Source organism: Panulirus ornatus, chromosome 30, assembly GCF_036320965.1.
Source record: "Panulirus ornatus isolate Po-2019 chromosome 30, ASM3632096v1, whole genome shotgun sequence".
Lineage (NCBI taxonomy): Eukaryota > Metazoa > Arthropoda > Malacostraca > Decapoda > Palinuridae > Panulirus > Panulirus ornatus.
This window is the reverse complement of record NC_092253.1, coordinates 10,728,085-10,749,900: the sequence shown is the minus strand read 5'-3', so window position 1 is coordinate 10,749,900 and position 21,816 is coordinate 10,728,085. Positions and strand designations below refer to the sequence as shown.

The 21,816-nt window shown below is 40.6% G+C and overlaps 1 protein-coding gene across 1 annotated transcript; it reads right to left on the bottom strand.

Moving 5' to 3' along the window:
* Nucleotides 1-647: 647 nt before the first annotated feature.
* On the bottom strand, nt 648-21,084 carry LOC139758567 (probable glutamate receptor). Its single transcript, XM_071680090.1, is given in 14 exon segments — nt 648-1,302; nt 1,429-1,558; nt 3,259-3,358; nt 7,217-7,352; nt 7,354-7,395; nt 9,134-9,351; nt 9,963-10,266; nt 10,521-10,611; nt 12,521-12,670; nt 14,495-14,623; nt 14,803-15,032; nt 16,185-16,301; nt 16,426-16,550; nt 20,923-21,084. Coding segments are annotated over 14 exon segments (1,974 nt in total). The 5' UTR covers nt 21,002-21,084; the 3' UTR covers nt 648-1,179.
* Between the last annotated feature and the right edge of the window lie 732 nt (nt 21,085-21,816).

Sequence of the window (21,816 nt, the reverse complement as noted above, 5' to 3'; positions counted from 1 at the left end):
TTCAGAAACTTCTACACACAAATCCCCTCACCTTTAGCAAATGTAATACTGATGTAACATAAACGCACTGAAATAAACCAAAAAGCACGAAAAAAAAACCCCGCCTCGCCAACTCATTCTTAAACTCCACCCTACCACACATACACTCAATGGAATCCACACTCCCCACACAAACACGAGTTTCACTATCCTGTCTACCCTCTAGACATCACCCAACCCTACATTACTATAAACACCGAACCAACACAACCCAAGACCCATTACATGCAGACGATCCAATGACCATATCAAAGACACTTGCACACTTACTGATGATATGCACCGTGCTCTCCCCACGTAGAAACTCACACATCAGTACACTTTACCACCTATGATCCCGCCCAGTGGCCATAACTGGCTTCGTGAACGAAGCAAGAGTTTTCATAACGATAGAAGGAAGTATTTGGGCGTGAAATAAGTGTATGAATATGCATACATATATACATGCATGGATTTACTGCTTCTGTACTAATGGCCAGAGGTGAAAGATAATATACGTTATATTGTTCATTAGGAAAAAAAAATGTAATAAGAGAAAACCAAATAATATTTCAGTTCATCAGAGAACAATATATAATCATAGTTTTATTTACTACTATCATGTTTTTGAGACACATGTTGTATATACTCATTTCTTTATATGTTAACTGCCAGCAGACCCACTTTATTCTCTTAAGAACATATAGACATGCATGGTCTCAGCATGAATGAGACCTGTAAAAAAGAATGGTACATTTCTAGATACGTCTTATCTTTATGCAAATATTGGTAAACATTCTAGTAAATCAAGCTAGTACGATGCATAGCAGCTCTGCGTAAACATAACACCCCTGTTTTCTATGCAGGTTGTTCTCTGACTGGTCTATGGTATATTTCGTCAAGATTTTATCTCGTTGATATTTTTTCATGTCCTTGGAAGTGATTAATAAGAAGATGGTGTTGAAGATTACCTTTAATTAAGAAATTTAGATTTATGAAGAACCTGTACATAGCTTGTGTGTTCTTGTTAACCATATACTCTACTTTGATCATTTTCTTATAAGGCTCATGTATGATAGCACCTGTGTATCAAATTAGCATCTCCGTCACTGGTGACTTTATCTACGGGAAAACTACAGTCTGATGTGGTCGCTGGTCATTTCATGCGCTCGGATCCTCGTTTGCTGTGGAAATCCACAACTGAAGTAGCCTAGCGTTGAGAATCTCGAGGCCCAGGAGGAGTGTACTCACAACGTGCCCAGAAACTAGTAGTATGAACATCCCCTGAAGTGGAAAGGAATAAATAGCTTTTAAAAGGATGAAACATTAGTAGATCATACGTGATTGGCAGATGGAAATGGTTACGTGTCATTAATACTTGCTTTTGATCGTCATACAGATGGATATTACCCCAAGGTTGTGAACAGTGAGTGAGGTGTGGACAGCAATCTTAGTTGGAGGGTACGCGCAAGAGGTTGAGTTTGGCATGTACTCCTTCGTCCAGTGGTCATACAGCCCTGCCTGTGTTATGGACTTGATTCTGCGGGGAAAGAGAAACATTATATTGCGATATCTCTAAGTATAACGAATACCAAGATTGTTGCTATTATATTGCTGAATGAAACTGGAAAGGCTAGTGGATAGCTCATTGGGTGTTTTGGCTATAAGCCTATCAATTGACAGGGTCAATAAAAGGCCGTCAACGTTAAGTTACATTCATCAGTCGAAAAATCTTTAAATCATTTTTTAGATGTAAAGGATAATTCCCTCTCACTATGTATCTGACCCATGTCAACACGTCGTGTGCGTTGTAAGCTGAAGAGCAATCGACCGAGATGATCAAGATATTCAGTGAGGGAGTTAGATCCACAATATATCTCTGGTATGCCGAAGCACAAGACTTGCGTCATTAGGTTTCAACCTGTCTGCATTATTGTGAATCTTGCATTGTTATCTTTTTTGAAAAGTAGTTTGAATCTTTAAGGACATTTGAATCATAAACCTTTTTTTTGTCTTTTTTTTATAAATCAGCTATGTCGCCAAGGAAAGATGATACAGAAATTGTACATTTGAAGATGAGACTTATTCTTGTGTAAACAAAACATATTGAGCTGATGTAAGTGGAAATCCTTTCCAAACCTGTTCTTATTCTACTGTTGAAACTATAAACTTAAACGGTGAATAAATAAATCCATTTATATCATCATCAAAACTATTTGTTTTTATTTCTCTAACAATTCATCTCAATGAAAGGAGAATTGGTGCCGGGCTTAGCAATGTACACCCTACCCTCTCAATTTCATAGTGTAGGCTTCGGTCAGGGATAAAAGTCCTCATCCATGCCAGGCTTCATGTGAAGTACCAAAGGAGATAAAGAGACATATAAGCAGGAGAGAGAGACGAGGAAAAGTAATCCAAGTGTTTTGACCGAGAGGATATCTGACTTTCACTTCATCAAAGGTGCGTTATAACTGCTAAGAAAGAGAAGAGAAAACTTTTTGGTGACGGGAGAGAAAACGAGAGCACAATAGCTCAGCATGGCGTTAAGATCGGCCACCAAATAATCATGTGATTTGGTGGATTACTGAGTATCACTTGGTCTAGCTACTGACGGGGGCACACAAGTAGCCAGTTCTCAGGAGCAAAAATCGGAATGATATATATAGAAGAATAGGGTGAGAGAACCAACACTGTGTTTTAAGGAAGGCAACTACAATTTAGAAATCTGTTTTGCTATGGCCTTCTATTCGTAAGTCAGTATGTAAAGCAAGGACCTTCCCAGACGTGAGACCAGGACTCCATACAAAGATGAATCAGTCTTTTGCATAACTTGAGCAATTCACCTGAATTAGAATAAAAATCTTCGACATGTAAATAGGACTACTGGATCTCCGAGGAAGCTTTATCTATACGTGTAACATGGTTTCAAAGATACGTGAGGTGTTTCGTTGATATCTTTTACGTTCACTGGTTGAATTACAGAAAAAGCAAAGAAGATGGGCATGGTGTATCGGGGTCTTACAAAGAAAAATGGGAAGAAATTGGTTTCTCAAGGCACAGCTTTAACACTCCTAAGTGTTATAGAGATGTTCGAGTGGATGGTTTCTACATGCTATTGAGATGGAGAGTGTCAAGACGATACAGACACCAGTACAGTTACCAGGGTGGCTGCTGTCATTAGCCTGCTACCTGTATACAAGAAGAGCTATGCGGCTTACAAGAACAGGACCTTGCTCGTACCTCTCGCTCATGACAGGAACCATAGGATTGTCCTTCTGAGCGATCAAAGCGGACATGAAAGGTAGAAACCTTTCCTGTGATGAATAGAAGTCACACCGACCTGCCGGAGGAAGAAACGTTTAGTCACATCACAAAGTTGATGGTAAAAAGATTTATCTCTTCAATCTTTCGGTTGATATCTTCTAGTCAGTAGCAGTAAAGTTTAGTACAATAAACACAATCAGTGGAGAAAGAATACTTCCTACGCATTCCTCATGTGTCGTAGAAGGAGACTAAAGGGGACGCGAGCGAAAAGGCTAAAATCCCTCCCCTCCTTGTATTTCAACTTTCTAAAAGGGGAAACACAAGGAGTCAAGTGGGGAGTGTTCATCCTCCTCGAAGGCTCAGATTGGGATGTCTAAATATGTGTGGATGTAACCAAGATGGGAAAAAAAGGAGAGAGAGGTAGTATGTTTGAGAAAAGGAACCTGGATTTTTTGGCTATGAGTGAAACGAAGCTCAAGGGTAAAGGGGAAGAGTGGTTTTGGAATGTTTTGGGAGTAAAGTCAGGAGTTGGTGAGAGGACAGGAGCAAGGGAAGAAGTAGCACTACTCCTGAAACAGGAGTGGTGGGAGTATGTGATAGAGTGTAAAAAAGTAAATTCAAGATTGATATGGGCAAAACTGAAAGTGGATGGCGAGAGATGGCTGACTATTGGTGCATATGCACCTGGGCATGAGAAGAAAGATCGTGAGAGGCAAGTGTTTTGGGAGCAGCTGAGTGACTGTGTTAGTAGTTTTGATGCACAAGACCGGGTTATAACGATGGGTGATTTGAATGCAAAGGTGAGTAATGTGGCAGTTAAGGGAATACTTGGTGTACATAGGGGTGTTCAGTGTTGTAAACAGAAATGGTGAAGACCTTGTAGATTTGTGTGCTAAAAAAGAACTAGTGAATGGAAATATCTGGTTTAAAAAGAGAGAAAACATAAGCATACGTATGTAAGTAGGAGGGATGGCCAGAGACCGTTATGGGATTACGTGTTAATTGATAGGCGCGCGAAAGAGACTTTGAAAGTTAATGTGCTAAGAGGGCCAACCGGAGGGATCTCTGATCATTATCTTGTGAAGGCGAAGGTGAAGATTTGTAGAGGTTTCCAAAAAGGAAGAGAAAATGTTGGGGTGAAGAGAGTGGTGAGAGTGAGTGAGCTTAGGAAGGAGACTTGTGTGATGAAGTACCAGGAGAGACTAAGTGCAGAATGGAAAAAGGTGAGAGCAAAGGACACAAGGGGAGTCGGGGAAAAATGAGATGAATTTAGGGAAGCAGTCATGGCTTCCGCAAAAGATGCTTGTGGCATGAGAAGCGTGAGAGATGGGCGGTTACAAAGGGTAGTGAGGAGTGGAATGAAGAAGTAAAATTACTAGTGAAAAAGAAGAGAGAGGCATTTGGACGAGATTTCCAGGGAAATAGTGCTAATGAGTGGGAGATGTATAAAGGAAAGAGGCAGGAGGTCAAGAGAAAGGTGCAAGTGGTGAGAAAGAGGGCAAATGAGAGTTGGGATGAGAGAGTATCATTAAATTTTAGGGAGAATAAAAAGATGTTTTGGAAGGAGGTAAATAAAGCGCGAAAGACAAGAGAACAAATGGGAACATCGGTGAAGGGGGCTAATGGGAAGGTGATAACAATCAGTGGTGATGTGAGAAGGAGATGGAGTGAGTATTTTGAAGGTTTGTTGAATGTGTTAGATGATAGAGTGGCAAATCTAAGGTTTTTGGACGAGGTGGTGTGCAAAGTGAGAGGGTTAGGGAGAATGATTTGATAAACAGAGAAAAGGTTGTAAAAGCTTTACAGAAAATGAAAGCCAGCAAGGCAGCGGGTTTGGATGGCATTGCAGTAGAATTTATTAAAAAAGGGGTTGACTGTGCTGCTGACTGGTTGGTAAGGATATCTAATGTATGGATGACTCATGGTGGGGTACCTGAAGATTGGCAGAATGCATGCATAGTGCCATTGTACAAAGGCAAAGAGGATTAAGGTGTGTGCACAAATTACAGAGGTATTAGTTTGTTGAGTATTCCTGGAAATAACATGGGAGAGTATTGATTGAGAGGGTGAAGACATATACAGAGCATCAGATTGGAGAAGAGCAGTGTGGTTTCAGAAGTGGTAGAGGATTTGTGGATCAGGTGTTTGCTTTGAAGAATGTATTTGTGAAATGCTTAGAAAAGCAAATGGATTTGTATGTAGCATCTATGAATCTGGAGAGGGCATATGATAGAGTTGATAGAGATGCTCTGTAAAAGGTATTAAGAATATATGGTGTGGGAGGCAAGTTGCTAGAAGCACTGAAAAGATTTTATCGAGGATGTACGGCATGTGTGCGAGTGGGAAGAGAGGAAAATGATTGGTTCTCAGTGAATGTCGCTTTGCGGTAGGGGTGCGTGATGTCTCCATGGATGTTTAATTTGTTTATGGATGGGGTAGTTAGGGAAGTGAATGCAAGAGTTTTGGAGGGAGGGGCAAGTATGCAGTCTGTAGTAGATGAGAGAGCTTAGGATGTGAGTCAGTTGTTGTTCGCTAATGATACAGCGCTGGTGGCTGATTCAGGTGAGAAACTGCAGAAGACGGTGACTGAGTTTGGTAAAGTGTGTGGAAAAAGAAAACTGAGAGGAAATGTGAATAAGAGCAAGGTTATTAGGTAGCGTACGGCTGAGGGACAAGTCAAGTGGGAGATAAGTCGGAATGGAGAGAAACTGGAGGAGGTGAAGTGTTTTAGATATCTAGGAGTGGATCTGGCAGCGGATGGAACCATGGAAGCGGAAGTGAATCATAGGGTGGGGTAAGGGGCGAAAATCCTGGCAGCCTTGAAGAATGTTTGGAAGTCGAGATCATTATCTCGGAAAGCAAAAATTGGTATGTTTGAAGGAATAGTGGTTCCAACAAGTATGGTTGCGAGGAGTGGGCTATGGATAGAGTTTTGCGCAGGGGGTGGATGTGCTGGAAATGAGATGTTTGAGGACAATATGTGGTGTGAGGTGGTTTGATCGAGTAAGTAATGTAAGAGTAAGAGAGATGTGTGGAAATAAAAAGAGCGTGGTTGAGAGAGCAGAAGAGGGTGTTTTGAAATGGTTTGGGCACATGGAGAGAATGAGCGAGGAAATATTGACCAAGAGGATATATGTGTCGGAGGTGGAGGGAACGAGGAGAAGTGGGATACCAAATTGGAGGTGGAAAGATGGAGTGAAAAAGATTTTGAGTGATCGGGGCCTGAACATGCAGGAGGGTGAAAGGCGGGCAAGGAATAGAATGAATTGGATCGATGTGGTATACCGGGGTCGACGTGCTGTCAATGGATTGAATCAGGGCATGTGAAGCGTCTGGGGTAAACCATGGAAAGTTCTGTGTGGCCTGGATGTGGAAAGGGAGCTGTGGTTTCGGGCATTATTGCATGACAGCTGGAGACTGAGTGAGCGAATGGGGCCTTTGTTGTCTTTTCCTGGCGCTGCCTCGCGCACATGAGGGGGGAGGGGGATGTTATTCCGTGTGTGGCGGGGTGGCAATGGGGGTGAGTAGGGACAGACAGAGTGAATTGTGTGCATGTGTGTATATATGTGTGTATGTGTGTGTATATATGTGTGTACGTTGGGATGTGTAGGTGTGTATGTTTGCGTGTGTGGACGTGTGTGTGTGTGCATGTGTGTGGGGGTGGGTTGGGACATTTCTCTCGTCTGTTTCCTTGCGGTACCTCGCAGGAGCGGGAGACAGCGACAAAGCAAAATATATATATATATATATATATATATATATATATATATATATATATATATATATATATAATATATATATATATATATATATATATATATATATATACATATATTCAATGTAACAAAATACAAAAGTACTTCAGGTGACATGGAAAATACAAGTAAGCTATTTACAGTGTCTGGATTATTTCGTTAGCAGTAAATTGATATACCTGTACTTGAGAAATCTTCAGAGGTCAGAACTTGTAGGTACCGGTCTTCTGCTATCAGGACGTGGTCACCTTGTTTGAAGAGCGAGAGCTTGTGATGGTGGATCACGTCTCGTAGACTCTTGACACGTCCCTTTGTCTTCCGCAACGGCAATTTCTCGGAATATACCAGATTTCACAGACTTGTAAGTAGTTGAAAAGGGAGAAAACCCAATGGGTATATATATATATATATATATATATATATATATATATATATATATATATATATATATATATATATATATATATATGTATATATATATATATATATATATATATATATATATATATATATATATATATATATATATATATATATATATATATATATTTATTTTGCCTTGTCGCTGTCTCCCGCGTTAGCGAGTTAGCGCAAGGAAACAGACGAAAGAATGGCCCAACCCGCCCACATACACATGTATATACATACACGTCCACACACGCAAATATACATACCTATACATCTCAGTGTACACATATATATACACACACAGACATATACATATATACCCATATACATAATTCACACTGTCTGCCTTTATTTATTCCCATCGCCGCCTCGCCACACATGGAATAACAACCCCCTCCCCCCTCATGTGTGCGAGGTTCCGCTAGGAAAACACAACAAAGGCCCCATTCGTTCACACTCAGTCTCTAGATGTCATGTAATAATGCACCGAAACCACAGCTCCCTTTCCACATCCAGGCCCCACAGAACTTTCCGTGGTTTACCCCAGACACTTCACATCCCCTGGTTCAATCCATCGACAGCACGTCGACCCCGATATACCACATCGTTCCAATTCACTCTATTCCTTGCACGCCTTTCACCCTCCTGCATGTTCAGGCCCCGATCACTCAAAATCTTTTTCACTCCATCTTTCCACCTCCAATTTGGTCTCCCTCTTCTCCTCGTTACACAAGCAGCCAACCTTCGGTAGCAGAAGCTCAAGTAATACCAACAGAAGAGGGAAAGTGAGCCAACATTGCGTCGTAGGCAGGTGGGTCAAGTTTCGTAGTTAACTTGGGAAAGTTCAGTATGTCTGACCACTTTCGACTCAACTGTGTATAGGAAGGTTGCTGAGCTAGAACTACCCAACTTTTGGAAGCATTAATCCATTATAGGACGGATCATTCTTTAGTATCAACAGAGTCACTGTTCAGAAGAAAAGAAATTTGGACATCTAAATAGGATTCCCGTTATTTTAGAGGCAGACTTGTCTATTTTCTGTGCTGTGGGGTTGAAGGCGAAGAACAGATGAGTATGGACTTGGAACTGATGGTAAAAAGTAAAACCAAAGTGTAAGGCAGCGTCAGTGGGGAAAGTGGTTTATATCGATGATGAGACGAAGCAGAAAGTATTATCATCACAGGAGAAAGAATTAGCAGACCTTCCTAGTATAGAAGTGTTTTGCCTCATGATCATTAGATTTCATACGATTCATAGCGAGAGTTTAGATGAGTTTGTATCAGAAGAAAGAAAACGTATCTTACAGTGGCTGAAGAGAGACACTCTCAGAACCAACAGTGCTTCACGGTTCAGTACCTGCAGCTGTAGCCTGTGTTGTACGTTCTATGTGCACTGAAATAGTATTCATTTCAACCAATGACTGAAATGAAATCTCCTAGACCAGTCAACTCAGTCTTCGTACAGTGCTATGGATGGAAGCTGAGGTAATAGGAGAAGGGGCTATGAGAATAAAAGTGACATTCAACAAAGGCCATAAAGAGGGTTTAGAGGTGAAGAGAGTCAGAAAAGTCTTTGCTAAGACAGAGGACACGCGGGAGAATGATCTCATTGCCTCCATTACCACTATGGCAAGGAACTCAACCATTCCTACTTGAGGAAGACGAAGAAGATTAACCTCAAAGACTCACTCGGTAATACTGCACGTAGGACGTATCATCCTCCATGACTATACTTGCTGATGGATCGTCCAACACGTCTCGTAGGCTCTGGTAAGGATGTGGGATGTGTCTCACGGCCAGGTATGACATGAGGTTGCCTGTGTAGCTCCTGGTTAACACCAGCGTCGTCATCATCCACACCCCCACCACCAGCGGCTCCCACCACGAGTTTGGAAGCATTGAGTCGCCTACAAGGGATATGAGCTGGAGACATAACTCACTTCACAAGCCATCCTGGGAATAAGTCATTTTGCATTGCCTACAGGTTCCTTTATTCTTTTTTTTCCACTGAGGTTAGGCATAGAAAGTTGTCCTTAGAATAGACTGAAAGCAATTCCAGGATGATCTAGTGGAACTGAAGAGTTCTTTTAGTAATTCGCAGATCTCCGACAGATGTGGTTTATATCAACATTATGGATGTATGGCATAAAATTATTCTCATATAGAAACAAAATGCATAACGAACGTCTTGGCCCATCTATAGTTCCTGAAACTCTGAGGATTTGATCAAAATCATATTACAATTCGATATCAAAGTACTCAAGAGTCAACGCTTATTGTCAGTATTTCTAAGAAGCATAAGTGATAGATAACAATATATTCAACTTAGGATGAGTCTCAATTCAATTTGGGACACATTGTGGTCGAGACGATAACAAATTTCTCAGGATATATATATATATATATATATATATATATATATATATATATATATATATATATATATATATATATATATATATATATATATATATATATATATATATATATATATATATATATATATACATATGCTTACCTTGCTGTAATAATATGCGAATATAACGAATGTATATACTCGAAGACCTGAGGGATGTATTGGTAGTCTTGCGACGTGAACACAAAGAGAAGAGAAACCCGATCACGGGCACCACCAGCAGCGTCGTCAGGATGGCCACCCACACCAGGGGCGCGAGAGGCATCAGGAAGGCCCACGGGTCCACCTCTGGCCGCCCTCGGCCACCAAGGATCCTCCCAGTCTCAGTCAGTATTGGCCTCGTGAAGTCCACGTCCGCAGCTCGAGTGGCAGTGATGTCGAATGGGCCAAGACCAATATCTGTTTCCTGTATGAAGAGTTAAGATCCAGAACCCCAGCACATAATGCCTGCCACATTCAAGTACTATGATTCAAGACCTGATTATTTGGCGGAAGTAAAATAAAAACGCAACTCAAACTGACACATACCCATTTACACGAGAGCATCTGGGCTTCAACGTATCCCTGAAGAAGAGATAAGACTACGTACATCATCAGTAAAGACAAGATTCTCAACATACTTTCTACAATTTTACTCAAACACTTCGCGTCTATCTATACCTTCCTGACCACCATGCCAACCATGCCCGTCCATGAGCCGTTCTCCAGTTTGACTCCCCAAGACCCGTCAGGTGGACGTTCGTATTTGTACCTAGTGAAAGAAAAGCCAATTTTGTTTCCGTCGTTTGCAATGATGATAATCATACACACACACACACACAAGCACACACACACATACACACACACACACACATGCACACACTCACATACACCCAGACACACACATATATATATATATATATATATATATATATATATATATATATATATATATATATATATATATATATATATATATATATATATATATATTCCTGGTAAATTATATGGGAGGGTATTGACTGAGAGGGTGAGGGCATGTACACAGAGCATCAGATTGGGGAAGAGCAGTGTGGTTTCAGAAGTGGTAGAGGATGTGTGGATCAGGTGTTTGCTTTGAAGAATGTATGTGAGAAATACTTAGAAAAGCAAATGGATTTGTATGTAGCATTTATGGATCTGGAGAAGGCATATGATAGAGTTGATAGAGATGCTCTGTGGAAGGTATTAAGAATATATGGTGTGGGAGGCAAGTTGTTAGAAGCAGTGAAAAGTTTTTATCGAGGATGTAAGGCATGTGTACGTGTAGGAAGAGAGGAAAGTGATTGGTTCTCAGTGAATGTAGGTTTGCGGCAGGGTGATCCCTTTTAAGACATTGTTAAACGATCGCATTGTTGTGGTCATCCCTGTGTACTGGTTGACGGTGCCAATAGCATCTCTCAGTTACTGTTTTAAATGTACGGCCAATTTACACATGTTTGCATGCCTTAATTGGAAGGCGTACACACTCCTAATTTTCGGATAATTTCGCCTACATATTATTTCTGTCTTACTAATAGTGTTATTGTATTGGAAGGCAACAGTAAAAGAAATGGTTTTTAGTAAATGTCTTACATAAGCTAAGTTAGGAAAATAGGGTAATACAAAACATTTAGACCCACATCATTATTTACATTTCTGTAACTAAATGCATAAAATGTCTTCTTCGCTCTCCAATAAGCCTTATTTACAATCACTTAGTATAACAAAGCTGCCTAAAATACGTCTTTAATACTACGTTAGTCTACCAGACTTATGGGATCACATATCCTTACTTATGGGATCACATATCCTTACTTATAGGATCACATATCCTTACTTATAGGATCACATATCCTTACTTATGGGATCACATATCCTTAATGTTCTTAAAACCACAGACATAACTACAGACATTTTTATACAAGAATATGTACTGAAAAAAAAAATGAATATAGCTCTCAGATTTGATAGGCTTCCTGAAGATCTTGAAGTACAAGGTATCAGATTCCCTGATTATAAACACATCAAGAAACGGCCCATTCAATTTTTGATTTGATCCTAAAGTGACTCATTTGATTAGGTATTTTTGATTTGATTGTGAGGTGACTGTTTATTTGATTAGGTAAAGAAAACACCACACACAATCTTAGGACCACAGATCATCACCGTATCTATACCAGATTTCTGGATGAGTACTGACTAAAGTTAGAATTTCAGTCTCAAAGTATTCCATGAATAAGTTACTGAGGACAGAACGGCAAGAGCAAATTTCTCTTCATAACAGATTACCTTCATCGTATTGGAAAATATTATTGGAAACACAAAGCTCCATGAAGTCAATGGAAGTATTTAGGAAGACTTGATTTTTGCATTTTGTAAACAACAAGACAGGTTTGTTTACAATATCATTTGATAACTAGCACTATTTAATTGTCGTCTGATTTAAGCACCTTCTTCTTATCTTAAACCCATAAACTCATTATTCACTCGTTCATACAGAGGTGTATGACACCTAATCAAATCAAAACATATGTCGTTCTCTTTGTTATAAAATACTGATAAAATCACCATATCTAAAAAGCTGTCTTTCCACCTATCTACGGTGTTCTAATTACTAAGCCACTCTCTCGTAAAGACCCAACATTCACTTACAAACTTACGTGAAATTCATAGTTTTAGCAAGTATGTCCAGCACGTTTATCAAAGGTCCTATAAATGACAGTGCAGAAGTCGTGGTCTTCTCCTGCACCAGGAGGAGGTGAGGTGAGAACATCTCTGCGGCCACAACCAGCGTCGGTCCGTAAGTAAATCTGGAAGAATGACAAAGACACTGATGCCAAGGAACGTAAAAGACAAAGACACTGATGCCAAGGAACGTAAAAGACAAAGACACTGATGCCAAGGAACGTAAAAGACAAAGACACTGATGCCAAGGAACGTAAAAGACAAAGACACTGATGCCAAGGAACGTAAAAGACAAAGACACTGATGCCAAGGAACGTAAAAAACAAAGACACTGATGCCAAGGAACGTAAAAAACAAAGACAGTGATGCCAAGGAACGTAAAACAATACACGTCATTGTAATATCCTTTTGATAATATTCATATTGTCTTTCCCTTTTCACTTAAATAACTGTAACACCAATTTTCCATTAACATGTACCATTATATTATCTATGGCGTTCCTGTAGCTTTGGGGCTGCATTGAAATGAACCACAGATAACACTGGACTCTTTTTAGAGTGAAAAGTTCCTCGATGAAACTGTACTCCCTTTCCCTAACTAACCGTGATACACCTTCGCTTTAGGTGACTTTTCATCTCGGGTGTAGCTATAAGCAAGCTGAGTGTGGTAAAACCCATTGTATATTTCCTTTTTTATAATCAAACTATGACCTCTTACTAAGGAAGGGTGCTAGCCCAATCCTCTTTCAAGAGGTTCCAGCACCTCAAGGCTACACTACTTCTAGCAACATGGAATTTGGACTTCTTATGGAGCAAGAGGTTCTTGGACAAGACTATGCTTCCAACGACACAGGTTCGTCAAAGAGAATCTTCACCTGCGGTGTAACCTCACACAGGAGAATCCAGTAACACCCACGAAATATGTAGAGTTTTGTGAAGTTTCAATAGACTATTAAAATTCTTGCTGAAGTATAGTTATCCTGACATGAAATCAACCTAAGAAGATATGGCCTCACCCGCTCATATATACTTATTTAGCAGCCATGTGAAATGCAACGAAACCAAAACTTCCTATCCATAACCAGGCACCATAGACCTTCCTGTTGATCCCTGTGTTTAAGAATGTACCAGTCCTCCAACAGCCAGGATCGAACCCGGGACCCCTGTGCAACAGGCGGGAATGCTACCGTTAGGCTATGGGCCTGGCTGATAGGATATAACTATTCGAATACTATGTACTCGAATACCCTTCGTCTCACGTTGGTGAGCAACGGGGTCTACACCGGTCATTTCCCAAAAGGCGCACATAGCCAGCAGATAGCATTTTACCGAACCTAACTGTACAACGCAGAGGTATATGAATACGAACAAAGTGCATAGTAACGCGCACTTTCATAAAACATACATATTGATGACCTTGCTTTTACTGATATTTATTCTTAACTTTCTCTTTGCACACACTATCTAACACTCAGTCACCAACTTCTGCAGTTTCTCACTCCAATCTGCAATAAATGCCGTTTCATCAGCAAACAACAACTGGCTCACCTTTCAGTAACCCCACCTCTAACTCCACCCCTGTCCCATAGACTGTAAAATTGTTCCAAAATCCTTCTATTCTCTTCCCTTGCCACTCCATGCATATACAGCCTAAACAAGCCATGGTGACATCATGCACTCTGTCGCAAACGACTGCCTACCTGAAACAACACATCTCCCTCTCTGTCTAATCTCACACAGGCATCACTCTCTTGATAAAATCCATTCACTGTTTCCATTAGTTAATCTCCACACCATATAATCGTATCTCCTTCAGGGCATCTCTATAAACCCATCATACGATATTTACAGATACATAAGCGCCACATTCATCAAGGCAAACACCTGATCCTATATCATTCCTGAAGCCACATTGTTCCTCCCTAGTCTGAAGCTTTTTGTACACTCACTTGGCAAATTTTTCAGGAAAGAGTTGAAGGCTGGTGGTGAAAATTAGTCTTCGACGGTGCGTCCAGGAGGCAACAAGTAGTGGTTCCACTCCTTGGGGATTATGTGGCAGGTAAACGTACACTTTGCAGCTGCAAGATATTGGTTTAGAAAATAATTGATAGATAATTATATTAAACAGAAACATTTCGTGCTGACTAGATCAACATGTGTTATAACCGCTCCACATTCATTTGTGCTGCATTATGCATGATTTTTGTTTGTTTTACCTGTTAGGAATGCTAGAATAATGCCTCTGGATAGTTGTAACCCTTGCCTGATGTATTCTCGGGTATCTTCTGCGATGAGCAGCATAGTATTGGCCACGGAGAAAGTACTGTGGAGATCCTGTAGCTCTGGGAGGGGCAGACGGGTGACAGCGAGGAGCCTCGTCGACCACGCCAGAAGGCGACCCTTGAGGGACCACTTGGCGAAGGAGGTGAGGAAGGCCGGGTCGTCACTCACCACCACCACCGTCACGCATCGTGATAACTGCCTCAGCTGTTGACGTCAAGATCGTAAAAGGGATGTGCAAGTGACTTACCCACCTCAACGATGTCCATAAGGTAGTTATCGCCCTCAAGAGTAGAGTGGAAATGAGAATTGCCGGGTCGAGTAATGATATATGAATGACCTTCTCCCTCTAGTGAGGTAATGTGCGTTCGTCATAGGTAATAGCGTCGTTCGCTACGAGCCACGCGAGAGTTCATAAGGGTTCGAAATCCTGGGCAGGATTGGTATTTCACGGTGACGACGGGTGTTATCCTCACCTCTGGGCTAATACGGGATTATGTACGATTGATTTTGGTGATAACTATATGTATGTTGCGGGGAGTGAGTTTAACACTATTGTTACCCTGTCTCTTAATCTTGTATATATATGCAATGTTTTTCTTCGTGTATACACACACACACACACACACACACACACACACGCACTACACTCACACACCTGAGCCTAAGCCAGGTTCCCATTCATCGATCACTCACGAGGGAAGGTTACAAAGGAACACAAAGAAATTCAAAGACCAACAACAAACCATAGGGTCCTAACAAGGCTGTCTGTGATAACGGAAGAGAAGAGAAACTCATAGATTAGTGTAGCAAGAATAGATAGATAGACATACAGATGTTTCAAAGATGAAGTTTTTTAAATATTTCATATGACTAAAGAGACACAAATGGTGTCATTCGTGAATTTGAAGAGAAATATGTATCAAATCTGTGCTTAAACGTACATATGATACTGTTTTCAAGCTTTTATGATTGGTAAACCCACCCATACAGTATTGTGAGAGTGACAGAGTCACCTCAACAGCACTGTGAGAGTGACAGACACACTTCAACAGTACTGTGAAAGTGACAGAAGCACTCAAAGCACTGTGTGAGTGACAGACCCACCCTGATAGTGTTGTGAGAGTGACAGACCCACTGCAACAATTCTGTGAGAGAGACAAACCCACTTTAACAATGCTGTGAAAGTGTCAGATCAACATGAACAGTAAAGTTAAATCTAACTCATCATTCCATCAGTAATTCTAGAGTGTCTCGTCCACCATACCAATATTTTTGAGAGTAAAGTAGCTCTCGTGACTCCCAGTAGTAACATCAGAGCCGCCTTACCATCCTAGAAGTCCTGAAAGGGCGACCTACCGTGCGAGCCTCGGCGACCGCCTGGGAGAATTGGTCCTCCGTCACCAGAGCGTCCTGGCTGGTCGTTACCACCTCCAGCACTCCGACACCCCAGGGAGCTCTCAGCTTACCCATCTCCTGTGGTACATGGAGCAAACTTAGGTCAAAGACACGCAAGAGAATATCCTATGTATGAACCGACTGTCAGAAAGTAATTCGAATCAGAAAATAATATTTCCAAGTGTTCTCGTCTCGTACTTACGGCGAAGACCGTATTGGCCGAGGTATTGCCGTCCAAGATGAGGATGACAGAAGACTGAGACTGCGACACTGGTGCCAGAACATCGTCTATTGCCTCCCCTGCTGCTGCCAGTGTATCCACATTACCTGTCAGGAGTTTGGTTGGTAATGTGAGTCTATCTTCGTCAGGAAAGAATAGCTTATGCGCCAAGTGTTGGCAGAGAAAGAGGACACATCACTCAGTATAGGGTGAAATCGTGAAAGCAATATCTTGTAGAACACTACCGCTCCCTCAGGAAACAACAGACCATCATTGCTAGGAACGTGTATCATGTTGCATCGTACTGGTGATACCGAGCCTGGACAGCTTCCCAACTCACTTCCAGCATCATCTTCCTCTTCTGTCGTTCCACACTTCAGATCAAGTGTTACGATGTATTGTGGCCCGTATTGCAAAGTAAAAAAGTAAGGAACATAGACTGGACAGAACTTAGAGGAAGTGGAGAGAGTGGATAAGGAACTATGGAAGGTAAAGTGAGCGAAAGGGTAGGTGAGATGGCGAAGGTCCTTCGCGATTTAACGATGTGTGAAAGAGGTCGTTGTCTTTATTGACAATGTTAAGTATGGTTGAAGATACAGTACACCTGTCGGTTCTGTATAGGTGCGAGTTGCGGGCCCCAGACAGTTAAGTGAGTAAATGTGTTAGAAATGAAATGTCTGAGGACAGTATGTGGAGTGAAGAGGGTTCGTGGGGTACGAAATGATAGGGTGAGAAAGAGAGGAGTGGTAGTGAGAGTTAGGTATGTGTGACCTAAAGAAGGTATGCTGAAATGCAGAGGATATCTGAGAAGAAAACTAAGAGGGTATACGTGCCACAAGTGGAGGAAACAAGAAAAAAAGAGAAAACCAGAGTTTGTGGAAGGATAGAGGGAAAGTTGATTCGGTTGAAGGTTCGAGGCTTGAACAAGCAAGAAGGTGTGAGGCGTGCAAATAATATGGCCAAGTGGAGAGACGTAGAATGAGTGGAAAGACGTGCTGTCACTGGGTTGAAGCATGGCATATGAAATAGTCAGAGGATACCAGGGAAAGGCGTGCGAGCCCTGGTTGTGGAGAGGGATCTGCAGTTTAGATGCATTGTACATGACACCGATCCAGTGAATGTGGGCGAATGACCACATGTGTTCGTTTACCCTTAGCACTACCTCCATGACATAGAAAATAGAGAACTATATATATATATATATATATATATATATATATATATATATATATATATATATACATATATATTCCTATGAGTCCACAGGGAAAATGAAACACGAAAAGTTCCCAAGTGCACTTTCGTGTAATAATCACATCATCAGGGGAGACACAAGAGAGAAATATAACAGTCAGTTGATATACATCGAAGATGTATATATATATATATATACAACTCACTTCCGCTTCCATGGTTCCATTCGTTGTCAAGTCCACTTTCAGATATCCAAAATACTTCACTTCCTCTAGTTTTTCTCCATTCAGACTTATATCCTAACTTGTCCCTCAACCCTGCTGATCCTAATAACCTTACTTTTATGCACATTTGCTCTCAACTTTCTCCTTTACACACTCTTCCAAACTCAGCCACCAACTTCTGCAGTTTCTCACTCGAATCAGCCACCAGTGCTGTATCATCGGCAAAAAATACAATTGACTCACTTCCCAGGCCCTCTCATCCCCAACAGACTGCACACGCGGCCCTCTCTCCAAAACTCTTACATTTACCGCACTAACCACCCCATCAATAAGCAAATTAAACAACAATGGGAACATCACACACCCTTGCCTCAGGCCAACCTTTACTAGGAACCAATCACTCTCCTCACTTCCTACTCGTACACATGCCTTACACCCTTGATAAAAACTTCTCACTGCTTCTGGCAGCTAAACTCCCACACCATAGTAAGACCTTCCACAAAGCATCTCTATCAACCCTATCATATGCTTTTTCCAGATCCATCTGTATTCCTAAGTATTTCTCACATACATTCTTCAAAGCAAAACACCTGATCTGCACATTCTCTACAACTTCTGAAACCACATTGCTCTTCCCCAATCTGATACTCTGTACATGCCTTCACCCTATCAATCAATACCCTCCCATATAATTTACCAGGAATACTTAACAAACTTATACTTTTGCCTCTTTAGTTTGAATACTCACCTTTATCCCTTTTCCATTATAGATTGTCACTATACATGCATTCCTCCAATCCTCAGATACTTCTCCATGATCCATACATTCACTGAATGTCCTTACCAACCAATTAGCGACAAAGTCACCCTTTCTTTATAAATTCAACAGCAATGCCATTCAATCCCTGCGCCATCAACTTTTCTGTCGAAATTAAAGATAAAGGTATTATACCATTTTCTGATTGTACAATTCATAGGGATGGAAACAAGTTTAAGTTTAGCATATACAGAAAACCTACCTGTGTATCCTCATATATCCATTATTATTCAGCTCATCAGACAGTTAAATTTATTGATGATGAGTGTGAGAAGATATATTTGATTGGAGCCAAGCTAAAGTATCTTGGATCTTTCATTGATAAATCCCTTAAGCCAGCAAAGAAATCATTTTATAGAGTTAAATCTAAACCTCCCTTTAACACCAAGAACCTTTTAGTTCTCCCTTTAGTGATGATTTTACTTCACATCTAATGTTACTTAAATCTTTTAATGTAAATGTTGCCTCTAGCAACAACAATACTGTAATGAATATCTTAATCAGGTACTCACCAGAAAGTTCCACAGGATGTGTTTACAGGGTACCATGTAAAAATTGTGATATGTTTTATGTTTGGCAGATTGGTAAGGATCTTTCTGTTATACGTAAGCAACATAAATATAGAATAAGAACGCAACAAGAATCAAATGCCTTGTTTAATCACGTTAAACATTATGATTATTGTACTGAGTGGAGTAATGCCATCTCAGTTATTAACTCTAACTCTTGTACCACGAGAATTGAATTTTCTATAATTAGATGCACAAGGAATTGTAACATTAACATTAATAAAGGTCTATACAAATTGGATAGTTTTATGTTGATGAAATTTGTAAACAGTTCCCTTTATTTTCTACATGAAAATTTTATGATACTGTTGTTACCAGACTTGAATGCACCCGACCTCCATTCGGGTAGTCACTTACGTCTTAGCTTACGTCTCTTCGTTGTATATCAACTGACTGTAATATTTCTTTCTTGTATCTCCTCTGATGGTGTGATCATTACACGAAAGTGCACTTGGGAACTTACCGTATTTCATTTCCCTGTGGAATTTAGTTGATCACGCGGTCAATTGTGATCTTTTCCTACAAAGAACTGAATATGACAGCATTTCTGGAGTTATTAATCTTTTAATAATTCCTCTAATTTTCTCAATATAATTGTACTATTAGGTAGGTGCTCAAGCACCAGGTGTCCAAAATTATCCATTTTGTTTTCAACAAGCTTCCGCTGTCAAAGAGGTATCATCGGGATCTACATAGCATCACAGCTTCCCTGGATGTGTAATCTCTCTTCACAAATGTACCAGTAGAGAGAACAAGAGACATGATCCTGGATCATGTTCACCAGCACTGTCTTACCTCCCCTGAAGATACCGAGAAATCGGGATCTACATAGCATCACAGCTTCCCTGGATGTGTAATCTCTCTTCACAAATGTACCAGTAGAGAGAACTAGAGACATGATCCTGGATCATGTTCACCAGCACTGTCTTACCTCCCCTGAAGATACCGAGAAATATATAAGAGAAATGTACGTGCCTGCACCATGGAAGCGCCTTCCAGATGTCCGTAAGGCAAGTTTTACCTACAGATGGATGGAGTGTCCATGGGATCCCCCCCTGGGGATTCTCTTTGTTCAGGCATCTATATCCTATGTCCAAGCTACAGCACTGCGACTTGAGAGCATGACACCCGAGATTTATTGCAGATATATAGACGACATCTTTGTCAGTGTACATAACTTAAACTCACTGGAAACCTCGGTAACCAACTTTAAGAAACTTCAGGCCTAAGATATACAGTAGAGTCGAAAGATGATGGTAAGAATCCTTTCTCTGATGCAATGGTTAGTGTTACAATGGGATCATTCATCACCGACGTCTACAGAAACCCCAGCAACCAATAAATGTATGAATGGAACAAATGAATGTACGCAAAATTACAAGAGGAAAATCATTCATGCATACGTGAGGAGTGAGAGATCAAGTTGTGCTCAACCTGGCAACTTCTACACCAAGAACTTCGACGTGTCCGGCAAATGTTAATTAACAACGGATATTCAAATACTAGATCTAATACCATTGTGAACTACATGCTAAAGTAACATCTCGTAGCAAACACGCAACCTCAACGTGACAGCATTAAAGTTTACTGCAGGAACACATATGTATATATATCATGATTTACATAAAACCTTAAGAGTGATCACGATTCGTGTAGAGCACAAGGTTCAACTTACTATACGGGTGTCGCAGGCGGGTGAGAGCAGGGAGAGCAAAGGTGAGGAGGCCCAGCAGTTTCATCACCTCCGGCACCATCTCTACCAGCTGACCCACGACGTGGAGGTTAGCACGAACAGAGAGAAGATTTCTATTATATGATCAACCTCTTTGTATATCGCTTATCCTCTCACTCTTGCAACTTCTTGCTGCACCATCTGTTCATACTAGACTCATAATCACTACAATATGTTTCCCTATCAATTCCTAGCCATTGATGATTTATTCATTGTAAATGATTATTTTCTCTAGAAAATAATCCAGATGGAAAATGGGTTGTTTAGTTGACTGTTATATACTACATTAGTCTCTACTGACCTCTTCAGTTAACCTACTACCGACCTTTAGCCAGACTTCGATCATTTCGTGGACCAGGTCAAAAAGGCCATCTTCACTACATCGTCGCTAAACTACATTTTCAGAAAACTCCTCATATTGACATCGAATTAATACCAAACTGGGAAATGATTTTACGACTGACCTCGAACGTCTGCAGCCACAGTCTGACATTAACAAACTGATGGGCAGAGCTCATAGGTGGAAAATGAACTTCAATATCAATAAATGCAAAGTTTTGCATATCAGTAGTAAAGACGAAAACGTCCGTTACAGTATGAATTCTTTCGAGCTACATAAGGTAAGGAAGGGGAAAAGACTTGGGTCTAATAATTTCTGGTGACCTAAAACTAAGTGAATAGTGTACAGAAGCAGGTAAGAAAAAAGAGCACCCAGAATTCTTGCATTAATAGAAAGGCTTTCAAATCTAGTTCTTGGAAAATTATCTTCACTATCTGTAATGCACTGATGCATTCATGTATTCATTTTTGGTCATCTTACTTGAAAGAAGAGATAGA